Source organism: Balearica regulorum, chromosome 4 (assembly GCF_011004875.1).
Source record: "Balearica regulorum gibbericeps isolate bBalReg1 chromosome 4, bBalReg1.pri, whole genome shotgun sequence".
In the NCBI taxonomy this organism is placed as follows: Eukaryota; Metazoa; Chordata; class Aves; order Gruiformes; family Gruidae; genus Balearica; species Balearica regulorum.
Window position 1 is genome coordinate 46,433,468 of NC_046187.1, and position 12,898 is coordinate 46,446,365.

The 12,898-nt window shown below is 47.9% G+C and overlaps 1 protein-coding gene across 1 annotated transcript in view; it reads right to left on the reverse strand.

Moving 5' to 3' along the window:
- ENPP6 (ectonucleotide pyrophosphatase/phosphodiesterase 6) overlaps positions 1-12,686 on the reverse strand; it is a 34,414-nt gene extending 21,728 nt beyond the window's left edge. The window contains exons 1-2 of the mRNA XM_010297850.2: positions 11,958-12,686; positions 1,306-1,485 (exon numbers count right to left, since the gene is read on the reverse strand). Coding sequence (XP_010296152.1) covers positions 1,306-1,485; positions 11,958-12,213 — 436 coding nt within the window. The 5' untranslated portion in view covers positions 12,214-12,686. The remainder of the gene's footprint in view (positions 1-1,305; positions 1,486-11,957) is intronic.
- Between the last annotated feature and the right edge of the window lie 212 nt (positions 12,687-12,898).

Sequence of the window (12,898 nt, forward strand, 5' to 3'; positions counted from 1 at the left end):
ATGAATAGTCTATAGAAACAGGTCTTTTTGTAAATCTATAGAAGAATTTCTACATTCTTGTATAATTTCTATATCCTACTGTTTGCATTGCTGTTAGGTCACTTGGGTGATCTCCAGTGCAAAGCAGCTTTTTTTTGAGAGCTGATCCAAACCATTGTATCTAGTCTGCAATTCCAGTCCCTCGGATTGCCTTTGTGTCTGTAAAGCAATATTGTCACCCTCAGATCTTTTCGCCCTTCAGTGCTGTAGAAATGCTCTGGATGGCTTTTCAATGTTCTTCATTTTAGTGTGCTCTTTCTTCTCTTTCCTCAGAACTGTGGCCTTTTTTTTTCTGGGACACCATTAGCCACATTGCACGGAAAGAGCGTGACCAAGCACACCTGTGTTGAGATGGAAGATGAGCTGGCCGGGAGCCGATGGCATGAGCCAGCTGCTGCTGCCCTACCCGCTGGCACTGGCTGTATTCAGTACACCTCTTCTACCTCACGGTCCTCTAGCCTGCCGTTACACATTCGACGGTACTTGGATACTGCTTAGGTAGTAGAGTTAAAAGGTCAAAAAGTTGGGAAGCTGGGTACCTTGCAAGGATCTGGCTGCACAGCTGGAACACCTATTTCCACGTGGGTCCCTAAACGGACAATGCAAGGGTATACTCCTAGTTGTTAAAAAAGACTCGTTATCGTACATCCTTAGTGATGTCAGTGGTCCAATGCCCAAAAAAACAGGAATGGAAAAGCCAAGTCCTTCCAAATGAATGGCTCAGACTCAGAGCAACTAGGACCTCAGCTGAGTTAATGATGGAGGACAAAAGTGTTCACTCCAGCTCACCAAAGGATGCTTTGCTTTCAGCTGGATTTTGCTGTCCCCACAGCAAAAGGAGATCATCTTCAGCTACTAATTTCCAGGTTAAAATCAAACAAGCATTGGAGGAGGGTGGTTACTGTTTAACTTTGATCAGTGACATGGTCTACAGCATTGCTCTGTGAACCATTTAGCACAGCAGGAGCTACAGGTGGGCAGGAGCAGGAGCAGTTGGAGGAGGAGGAGATGCTCTGCAAGCCAGCAACCCCTGAAGGTAATGTTTCGTGGAACACTACCTCCAGTGACACTTCAGTCTTTTCCTTTCTAAGCATATGCAAATTGTCACGGCCTGAGAAAAGGTAATTCATTTCTATAAGTGGTTAGTAAAGCACTCATAATTCTTGTCTGTATTCAGAACTGTGTTAAAGAGCCATCCTACAGTGTATGGAGCGCTTAGACGTAAAGATGCACTGTTAAGATGGTAGCAATTTTTGACATACTAACCTGGCCAGTAGTACATGGAAACATTCTTTTTTTCTTTCATCATTGTGACCCACAAAGGCTCCGATCCATTCCACCAGAGAGGCAGTAGGCTTTCTTTATTCACACCAATATCAAAAGATACATTTGCCTTTTGGTCCCACATGTAGTTTCCAATCATCTGATGGACCTCACAGTGGCGACCTTCAGAGGTGGAGGAAAAAAAAAAGAAACAGTACAATCAGATTGGTGTTCTTCAGCAGAAAGATGTCACCAGCACCACCACTGCATCAGCCAGGAAATCAGCTGAAAAGCCCTGATCTGAACTCAGGGACCTCTTACCTTGCAACCTCTCATACAATCTTCTTGCCTGCGTTACCTTTTATTGAGATCCTCCAGGTAGCTCTCAATATCCCCCAGTTCAGCCACCTAAAGGTTAGCTGCTGAAACTTGTCAGCCACCCGTGTTCCCTTCACAGTCAATGGAGAAGCAGCAGCACCTCTAGAAAGCAATTCGTGCCATCCTGAGGTAGGCATCTAAGGTATCTGGGAGGAGTCATCCTCTGGAGGCACATATTGCTTTCTACCAATTGTAGAGAAAGATCACATCATTAGCTGAGCTTCAGACTGCCAACTTTTAGACAGCTGCGACCAGAAGAAACAAATCCTGCACCCCGTGGCCTGCTCAACATGCCGTACCCAGTCCACACACACAAACCACGGCAGCGGCAGCCCATGCAGGTGCCACATCTTTGGCGGACGTCTGGCTCTTTCTACGCGCACACATCTGCCAAGTCTGAGGCTATTTTAAGGTACCCACCAGACCACAGACCCAGAGGGCTGTGGGAAGTAGTCTGTGAACGGGCAGGGATAAGAGCACAATCTGGAAACAGAATAAAGTTTGGGAAGCTCGCATTTCCCCTCTCCTTTATCCAAAGGGCACACAGGTTTTCCACAAACAAGCAAAAACTAGGCTAAAACCTTTATACATTACTTTCATTTTCTGTTATTGTTAGCTTTTTTTTTTTTTAAAAAAATTAACACACTTTGGTCTGGGTTGTGGGGACAGCAATCATTTCATCAGACATTTTCAGCTCTCTTACTGCATCTTGGGAGTCCTTGGGCAACTTGATATTACAAGATACTAGTATATAATAGCCAAGAGACGTCTTCTACTTCTTGTCATTGTCAGAAGAGGAGATACTGTGTTTAAGATATAATTTGCAGGTGAATTAATAAAAATGGGAAAAGAAATGTTGAAGATTAAGTTGTACTGGGAGTTCACGATGTCCGTATCTTAAAAAGCAATGACTAATGCATGTGTGAGACACTGTCATCATTAGCTGGTGAGTCACGATATTGCAAGGATCCAGATAACAGGCTTTGATTATTGTGAGACTGAGCGTGGTGATCAGAACTGAAATAACCTCAGCATGTTTGTTTTGAAAAGGCATCATTCTGGGCAGAGAACTCTGTACGCTTTGTGTACATGTGACCTTGAAATGGATTTTGAACTCTCCTTCCCTACTATGAAGTATTTCAATTATGCAAAACATTTCCTCCTCCCCAGAGGAGAAAAGGAGTCCCAATTTGTGGCAGTCACTATTTACCATATCAAACCAAACAGGTTTAATATAGGAGAACTGCTGGATTGGATGGGCGGTCACCTGTCCTCTTTAGGCTGCCAAGTGGTTTCTTCACTAAGTCTAAAAGGAGCTAGAAGAAAGCCTCTATAGTGCACCAAAACCACAGCCTTCCTACTTAGAGGGCAGCTCCGTCTCTTCAGCTTCGTGAAGTCCACATACTCCTCAGCGTATATCAACCTGCTAAACTGCAGGCAGGCAGCCGGTGCCAGCCCGGGAAACCCGCAGGTTGGTGCTGAAGCTGCTAGGTCACTTCTCAGATTTCTTTTTGGTCACCTGTACAGCCTCAGTTCTTTACATCCCCTGTTGTAAGAAAGATATTTTTCTCCAGCCTGAGAAAATGACCTTTGGTGATCTCCTCTTTCGTGATTATCAAAATAGCAACATGGTGTTAGACAGTCACCATAACACACTGAACTTATTATTGCTTTCATTACTGCAACTTTCCTCTGTAATCAAATATTGTCTTAAGAGCTATAAAAGTAGAAACATGGCAAAAAGCAATTTCAGCATGCAGATGTCATTACTTAAACTCACTGTAGCTGTAGCAGAAAGCACCCCTTCCTCAAGCAAGGAAAACAAAGGAGGTATAGTTCCCACGAATATGATAACTGCTGTATCCTTCTGGAAGAGAGCCAGCAAAAGCATTTGCAAGTCTGCGTGCTACAGCTTACTTGGACACTACACTTCTTACAGCACTGGTTTTGTCTAAAGCACATTCCCACGTCTCCAGGCACTTTTGTCAGCATTCAAATGAATCTATGCAAAACAAAGATGAAATTAAAAAAAAAAACCAACAAAAAACAACAAAACACGCAACCACTTGGCCACCCACAACAACAGCACAGTAGCGCTGAGCACTGTGCACCCTACACATGAGATATGGAAACCAGAGCGTGCACTTCTATAGCATTTGCTACAGGAATGACCTCTTCTTTCTTTGGTGATCTTTCACTGACTGCAGGGACACGGTGTAGGATCTCCAGTAGGCACCGTATATCATACAGGGACCACCTGCATCTAAATCTACAAGAGAAAATGCTCCTCTGAAACACTCAATAATCTTTCTGGTTTTTAAGAGCAGCATGTGACAGATGCGTGATGCTATATCTGGTACCACAAAATGGAAGTAAATTATCTCTGCACGGAGCAAACAAGATTTATCAGCGAACCCAGGGTGTGTATATTAGCCAACTCACCAAAGGCACCACAATCTGTACCCACGTGCTATCCACCCGATGACAAACATAAGAACCTGCATTTACCTCAATTTGCTATGTAATATTATATGCATGCCTTGCCGTGAGGGTGAGGCCATTCCCACCATGACGTCCACACTCCCTGGGACGTAACAAGAGCCAGGAGGGCACGATGCAAGCACAGGCTGCCAGGGCACTATATAGGCTGGGGAACGCCCCTGGTGACCTGCTGGATGACTTGCTCTGGGAAATGCTTTGCTCATGCTGCCTGCCTGGAGGAGGAAGAGAACAGGATTTTAAAGTCCGCAGCACCATATTTCCACTCTGGAGCAGATGCCGTGGTGTTGCTGTCCCCAGGGACTGAGCCCAGCCTGCTGTGAGCAGAGCATCCTGAAGGATCCAGCTCTGCCTGCTTTGATATACGCTCTGCTGCTCTTCCCCTGCTGGGTCTCATCTGCCCTGCTTTAAAAAGAAAGACCACAGGGGAAAAACAAAACCTGCGTGCTACATCTTAACTGGCCAGGAGAAGACCAGGGCTCATGAGAAGTCAGAGGGAGCGCTGGTCTGGGCAAAATGGCCCTGCCATCTGTAGGCCCTCAAGCAAAAACAGTACCTGCAACATGTGCAAAGACAATTTACGTTCCCAGAAGAGCTTGCTGGCAAAGTCTTTCCAATTTTTTATGATCTCAAATACCAGACAGATCCAAAGGAGAAACATCTTAGTCAGGTGAGACTTTGCAATCCAAGTAGCATCACATCAAAAGGCACAGAAAAATCTCAGCTATACACAGCATTATTATTTTTTCCCTGAAGGGGATTGATTTAATAAGAGTGTGAAAGTCTTAATTCAATGCTTTCATAACGGGGCCAGGGCTGGGGTGCACAAAAATTGCTTCCAAAGCATCCAGGTTAGGCTTTGCAGATGCTTGCACATGCGGGAAGGCAAGTCCTGCATCCCTGGAGAGCAGGCGCTCCAGGCTGTCGGTGTCCTGATCTGAGTGGCAGCAGTGGGCTGGGGGACCACACCGGGACCCCTGACCGCCCACGGCTGGGTACAGCTCGAGGGCACCGTGGCTCCAAGCACTACAGAGGACCTGCATAAAACCATGTGCAAAGCTGCTGGTTGCACCATTAGAGCGGGTACGAGCCTCTGGCAGTTTTCTGTTCGTCAGCTGTGACTTCAGCTCTGGGCAAAGAAATACCTTGATACGTGACTGTCCACTTACTGCTGCTAATAGCTGGTAGCAGGTATACTAGTGGTGAGCTGTGAGGTTGTACCTAGTAAGGAGGAAAAAACTCTGTGCTTCAATTTGTAGATATGGTCTTGTGTTAGAGAAAACTTTCTGTTCTCCACTTTGAAAGTGTTTTCATTTTTTTAACTGGTAGAAAGCAAACACAGATTTTTTTACAACATTTTGTATATGTGTGAACGAGAAAAATCTTGGCACTTGGCATTGCAGCCTTCCTGCAGGCGGTGAGTAAACAAAGCGAGATGAAGAATGTGAAAATGAAAAACTCTCCCGGTTCCCATTCTCTTCTCCAGCCTGTCCTTGCTAGGATGGTACCCCTTCCCTGCCAGTTAATAGTATTACCACAAATTTCTTTGTGTTCTTTTGCTTCTCAACACACAATTTCACAAATGGAAAGCTACTGCATCCAAGAAAGAGAGTATTGATTAAAATACTGTATGTCACAAACAGAATTTTTTAATCTTTGCTGCTGCTGCTGGCATCTGTGGTGGTTAAAAGAGGAGCAAAAAGAAAAAATCCTATTGCCTTGTCACTCATCATGCTCTTTGTGTCCTTCTGGCTTTTTTCTCAGCTTGGACAGTGAAGCTGAGACAGTTTCAGTCCATGTGTACCAATAAGAAATTTCCCTGTACTACTCCTACCCCTCAATTTTTTATGCCTCAGACAATCTGCACGTATTGTTTATGTAGCTAAAAACTTGCTTAACTGCTAAACAGAAATTGTCAGCATCCTTTCCTGGACCAGGCTGGAGTCTGCATACCATTAATGGGGCAGCAGAAAAGAGGCATCCACTAGAGCCATCATCAGATGGGGCTTCCTCCGGGCACTGAGTGGATGGAGAGTGGAGATGCTGTGATGTAAGCCAGGAGACCTCTCACAGCAAACAATAAATGTACTAGTACGTGCGCACATCAGCTGGTCCCCAGAGGATTCCAGGGGTGGGAGTCCAAAGGACATTTGCGTGGAATAAACGGGGCGTGGTGTATGTCAAGATTTGCTGTGCTCAGGGGGAACCAGAAGCAGACATCCTGCAAGCTTCAGGGGACCTCGCAGCCTCTCCGCCAAGTATTTAAGATGAGGTCCTGTTTAACGAGGGACATGGAGGCCCCTCACTGGCTCCTCTCCAAGAAGCTCCCCACCCACCCACCTCTGCGAGCAGAGACTCCCTCGGCTTCCCATGGAGGCCAAGAGAAATACGGCTCTTGGATGCGGGGCTGCACAGCTGACCAGGCGGCTGGCGTGTCCTCACAGAGGACCTGCCAGAAAAGACCTCATTTGTTGTTAGGATCTTGGAAAAGAAATCCTCCCTGAGTTTCCAGCTCAGATGTGATACCGTCCACGCACGTTTATGCTGTCTGGGGATGGAAAACGAGGGGCCCCTATGTGCCCTGAGCTGGGGGGGGGGCTCAGGGAGGCTGCAGGGCAGGGGGTCACCCAGCAGACCCCCAACATCTGCAAGTTGGCAGGCAAGGGAGATCCAAACTCCTGAGTGTGAGCAGTTTTTCTAGAGAGGGATGGCACGAAGGGCTCTGAAGCAATAACTCGTGCTTGCAGTGGTTACAGGGGAGACCTCAGACTTTCCATTCAGCTTGGCATGAGAGCTCCCTGCAGAGCCAGGCTACAGCAGGGAAAGGTAAAAATCAAAAGCTCCCCACAGGATAAAAACCCGAGGTGGCTTGTGGTCTTAATTCCTTTATTTGCAAAACAAACAGCACATGGTGTGTTTAAGTGAGCCTTTTGGGATATACATATTTGGACTCCTTCTTCCCTCCCTTGCCAAGCCCCCGTCAAGCCCCACAAAGCTCTCTCAAACACACGTGTCAGCAGCAACGACTCCTTTTACCTAATTCACCGTTTCATGCTATGCCTTTCCAGTCAACAACTGCAATGTCATAACTGGAGCATGGAGAGCTAGGACATCAGGCAGGATTCAGCCTGGCAGCTCAGAAAACAACCCAGCCACCCAGGAACCAGTCTTTATGCCACTGTGGAAGCCAAAACTGAGAGCCATGGCACGAATGAAGTTGTTAGAAAAGACTGCTTTTCAAAGAGTGGGATTGTAAGCAGGTACGGTACATCCTTGGGCTACCTTGCATGCCACCAGATTTTTGTAACAAACCACCTTCTCCAGTTGCATGTCAGCGAGATTCCCCTTGGTCCGGCAGTGACTTGGCTGGTGTTTGGAGCTGTCTTCAAGGAAACAGCATTTGTCTTTCAGCTAATCCAGGATAGTGCTTTGCTCTCCTGTGGAGCTGTGAGCACCCACCGTCCCTGGTGGGAGACCTACAAGGTGCTCGGTGGCAGCTGTGACACCCGGCGTCTTTACAGTGGGTGCTATCACCGCTGAGCGAGGGGAGCTGGAGGAGGGCACCATGGCCCAGGACAGCATGGTGGATGCAGCGGGGAGATGCCCTAGGGCAGAGGGCCATGATGCCATGCCCTGGCTCACAGGTAGAGAGAAGCATTTCCCCAAGCTCTGAATCACTGTGTGACAGTATACAGAGCCAAGCCATTAGCATTCGTCTTGTTTCCATGCTCTGGTTTTCTTTCTCATAATTGCTGTAGATGTGGAGGGAGGGAAAAGACCTCTAGGCAGGCCCCAGGCTTTGGGCTGAGGCTTTCTGTGTCACTCAGGGAAGCTCCAGCAAATATTTTCTTGTAGGTTAGCAGCAGCAACAGATTTAAGCAGGAAGGGGACCCACAGAGAGTTCTGCCATCGCCCTGTAGCACTGCGTGACCACAGGCGAGTCATCTCCCTCCCCTCGCTTCCCTTCCAAAATCTATCTGGTTTATTTACCTAGGCTGGACCCCATTCATCCCACCGTGTCTGTGCTTCACTAGCACCTAGTCTCGGCAAAACAGGGTATGCTTCACATTAGCAGGCATTAGTTAGTTGGGTTTAGATCCATGGTTCTTGATCATCAGTTATGGTGGCATCTATTCAGTTATAGCTTTGAAAAGCTCAGTAAACTTGCTGTTTCTCATGAATATTAAATTCAGTTAGGCTGCCCTCTTGAAAACATCAGTAAAGTGAAGTAAAATATAACAACTAAAAGATGCTGCAGATCATCAGGCGGCTGCGCTGCATGCTATTGCTTGCTAGTTGCCCATTGCAGAGGAAAGCTACCTTCTGGCAGAGCTGACGGGTGCAGTTTGGCACCTGCACTGAGACACGGTGGTGCAGATGCTGCTGACCTCTATAACCTCATCCTGCAGCTCTGGGCAGGAGGAGGAGGTGAGTTCAGATTTGAGGGGACCGACCTGTCCCCATGGCAATGGTGTCTGAGGAACAGAACCCACTATCATCCTCCAAAGTCACTGAAATGAGGGAGAACATCCCCTGTAACAACTAACCCCTCTCTGGAGTCATGAAGCTTGTGCAGATGCTGGATGAAGGATGGTAGGCAGAAAGGAGAGGCCATGCTCACACGAATGGATAGAGGCAGGGGAGAAATACGTCCCAACCGCAGTGTTTTCATGCACATGCTGTCCTAGACCTGGCAGCTGTGTATGCTCCTGAGGGGATGCGGGGCCACAAGACCTTGTGAATGAGCAGATAAAGATAAGATAGGAGTGTTTATCTGAAAAAATGGTGGGATATAATGAAAAAGTCAGGGGTGGGAGTATGCAGGTGGGGCAAGAAATTTCTTAAGCTGATTTAGCTGAAAAAAAAACAATGTACTATGAAACTGCACTCATAAATGCTAAGATATGGCAATTTGAGGTTGAAATGTGAGTTTCTTAACAGCTCATGATGCAGCAGTTCAGGACAAGACATGAAGAATAGCCGGTCACAGAAGAAACTCTGGCAACATTTAAGTCCTGCACATCCTAGCTGCAAACAGAAGCAAAATCAGTTACAGTCCTGTCCCCCCCCTCAAGAAGAAAGACATGAACAGTGAGATGTGATGTAAGCTTTCCCACGCCCATGCAGCAGCGATGGGGAGACGATAACTTGCCTGTCCCTAAGCAGGTCACTACAGTGCGATGCTCATGTCACCCTGCCATGCTGCATTTTTTCCAAAAGCTGTCCCAGCTTTCTGAATCAAACATACACAGACTGAACACAGCTAATGCTACATCTGCCACATGCCCCATGCTCCTAACTCTACCATCACGTAAAACACAGAATCATAGAACCATAGAATGGTTTGGGTTGGAAGGGACCTCAAAGACCTTCTAGTTCCAACCCCCCTGCCATGGGCAGGGACACCCTCCACTAGACCAGGTTGCCCAAAGCCTCATCCAACCTGGTCTTAAACACTTCCAGGGATGGGGCATCCACAGCTTCTCTGGGCAACCTGTGCCAGTGCCTCGCCACCCTCACAGTAAAGAATTTCTTCCTAACATCTAATCTAAATCGACCCTCCTTCAGCTTAAACCCATTACCCCTTGTCCTGTCACTACACTCCCTGGCAAACAGTCCCTCACCATCTTTCCTGTAGGCCCCTTCAGGTACTGGTAAGCCGCAATTAGATCTCCCCGGAGCCTTCTTTTCCAGGCTGAACAACCCCAACTCTCTCAGCCTGTCCCCATAGCAGAGGTGCTCCAGCCCTCTGATCAGCTTCGTGGCCCTCCTCTGGACTCTCTCCAACAGCTCCATGTCTCTCCTGTCCTGGGGCCCCCAGAGCTGGACACAGTACTCCAGGTGGGGTCTCACAAGAGCAGAGTAGAGGGGCAGGATCACCTCCCTCGACCTGCTGGTCACACCTCCTCTTTTGATGCAGCCCAGGACACGGTTGGCTTTCTGTGGAGACTGCACCATGGCATTGGGAGTAAGAACAGTGCAACCATGGAATTGACTCTGTTGTCATGCTAGGACACAGCCACGGCGTCCACTAACACCCTGAGGGCCCAAGTGCAGTCTTGGATCTTCCTTTGGGCATGTTCATCACCTAAACTTGGTCCTCGGTTGGTTCCTGACCTATTTAACACTGCTATGACTCATGTGTTATGCGGGTGACTTGTTATTTGCAATTAAGTTGTATTTGCATTGAGAACCTCATCATGAAGGCCAGGAGACTTGCAAGAAGAGTTGAGTTTGGTGTCATCGATTGTCTCATTGCTTCAGGCTGGGGTGTAGGAACTCTAGTACCCTAAAAGTGAAAAGTCTAGTAGTGATGTTTCATCATCTAAAACAAAACTCCTCCTTTGTGAGTACAAAATAGAATGTTTTCAAAACTCCAAAGGCTGAGTATAGAATTCACTCTATGCATATGCACTTAATAGGAGTGATGATTAACTGTGGTAAGTAGAGAAAGCAGTCACTCTCCCCGTTCTCTTTAACAACTTCATCTGAAGACTTTTTACTCATGAAGAGTTAAGCCGGTTTGCCTACAAACACCTAAAGAACACACACCTAGAGAACAAAGTCCACAGTGGAGCGACACCTCTATTTTCGGTCACAACCTCTGCTCTGCATTCATGCATTTGCATCAAGTCATAAAAAAAACCCCAAACCTGTGGCAGTTTTGTACTCTTTCCTGTTCAGAGATGAGCAAAAGAAAGGCATTCCTTTCCCAAGAGAGGGAGAAAGGGGTTAAGCGGTTTCAAAACAAGCTGGGCACAAGTGATGTCAGATTTTCATCTTACAATGGCATCTATTTGCTTTCTCAGCAAGCAGTATATGGACCGCTGGGCATTGTATTGTTCCAAGGACAGCAGAAGATACCACATATCTTCAGAGAGGACAGATTTTTTCACTCCTCATTAGCTGGAAGCTCTTGTTTGTTAAATAACTCTGGAGAAAAATCCAGTTGTAAACTCCAGAAAAACTTTTCTATTGGTTTGGATTTTTTTTTTTAATTAAATTTTGCTTCCAGGCTGGCTTTCTCTGATGTGAAGGGCCCAGCTGTACTCTGTGCACCCTCCTAGTATCACTGTAATCATGTGTTGTTCTGCTTAGAGTAAAAGGAAATCAGCATCATGAAAATTATGACAGTCCTTCCAATCTTCTGAAAACCTCTCCTGGGCAGTCAGAAAAAGGGAAAGTGTAGGGAAGCAAAAGCAAAAATCCTTAATGTCTTCTTATCTAGCTATTTCAGATCATCTTACAGATATAAGGACTTGGGGCAACATTAAGACAGGGACCTGTGAAAGCAGAAAGTCTAAGTTTAAAAAGAAATTTAACCCTGAATTTGCCAAAACAGACCTGCTGGCTGAAAATAAGTTCCTCTTTTAGCCACTCACAGTTTACATGCCTTTTAATTAACTGGAAAGTCTGTGAGCAGGCTCCATATTAATTTTCTGTGCATTTCCCCACTCGTTTTTATGTTCTACATGCAGCAGCCCCCACCAGTGCCCCCACCTGGGAGCCCTGGGCAGCCGAGCTGCAGCAGTAGCAGCAGGTAGGGACCTGGCAGCACCAGGCGAGAGCAAAGGAGAACTTTAAAAATCAGCTCCAAGTGGTGATTCAAAGTTCAGAGCAGGTTTCAGACAAGCGATACTGAGCTGCAATGCCGCAGTGCTTTTAAACTCCAAGCTAAAAGCACGACTTGTGTTATTTTCACATCATCTTTGAAGGAAAAAGTCATGGGGAGCTGGCAGCTCCGAGGAGCATCACGGTACAGAAATGCAAGTACTCACCCGTCATCAACGTGTAGTAATTTGGGTAGGAGAGACTAGGGAAGTCTGGGGTCATGTAATCCACCTTCACCCCCATATTCACAATGTCCCGAAAGCCCGGCAGACCCTCCAGCTCGCTGTCATCGATGTAGTCGAAGCGAAAGCCATCCAGCAGGAACACCAGGAGCTTGCGGTGGCCCGAGGGGGCGGCGAGGAGCGGCGGGAGGGAGGCGAGGGCGGCGGCGAGGATGGTGGCGAGGAGGCTGCGGCTCCCCATGGCGGGCAGCGCTGCCAGGGCCGGGCCGGGCAGGAGCGAGGGATCTGCAGCAGCTTCAGGCTGGACCTGGCACTGCTGTCCTGCCTCCACCGCCCGCGTTAAAGCTACAGGACTGCCCCGCGCGGTGTGGGAGGTCACAGGCTAATTGCAAGCAGATGATTAACTTCCATCCCGCCAGCGAGCAGAGGGAAGAGCTCGGTACTTCTCAGCTGCAGAAAAAAAAAAAAAAAAAAAAAAAAAAATGCTTTGCAGCGATGGGGAAAACACGGCGCAAAAGTTAACCGGAGCCCGTAAGGCCCCTCCACAAAGTCGCCCGAGGGAGGGTGAGCGAGGGGCCGCCGCCTGCGGGCCCCAGGCGAGGAGGGAGCGCAGCGCCCGGCCGCGCTCCCGCCGCTGCTCGCAGGGAGCAGAGCCCCCTCTCCAGCCGGCCCAGCCCCAGGCCAGGGCTGCCCGCAGGGGTCTCACGGAGAGGGGCTGATGTCTTCAAAACAGAGCGCTAGGTCTCCGGCCGCGTGAACGTGCACTTTCTTCTTATCTTTCTGGCAGTGGCTTGTGATGGAAACTTGGAGTGAGATTAAGGCAAAGCATCTCCCCAGTTTGGGAGGTGGGGTACGTGAGTGTTTCAGTGGTGCAGCTGTACCTAAGTGTTCCGGGCTGAGCGAGCTCATCTCTGCCTGGACCTGGG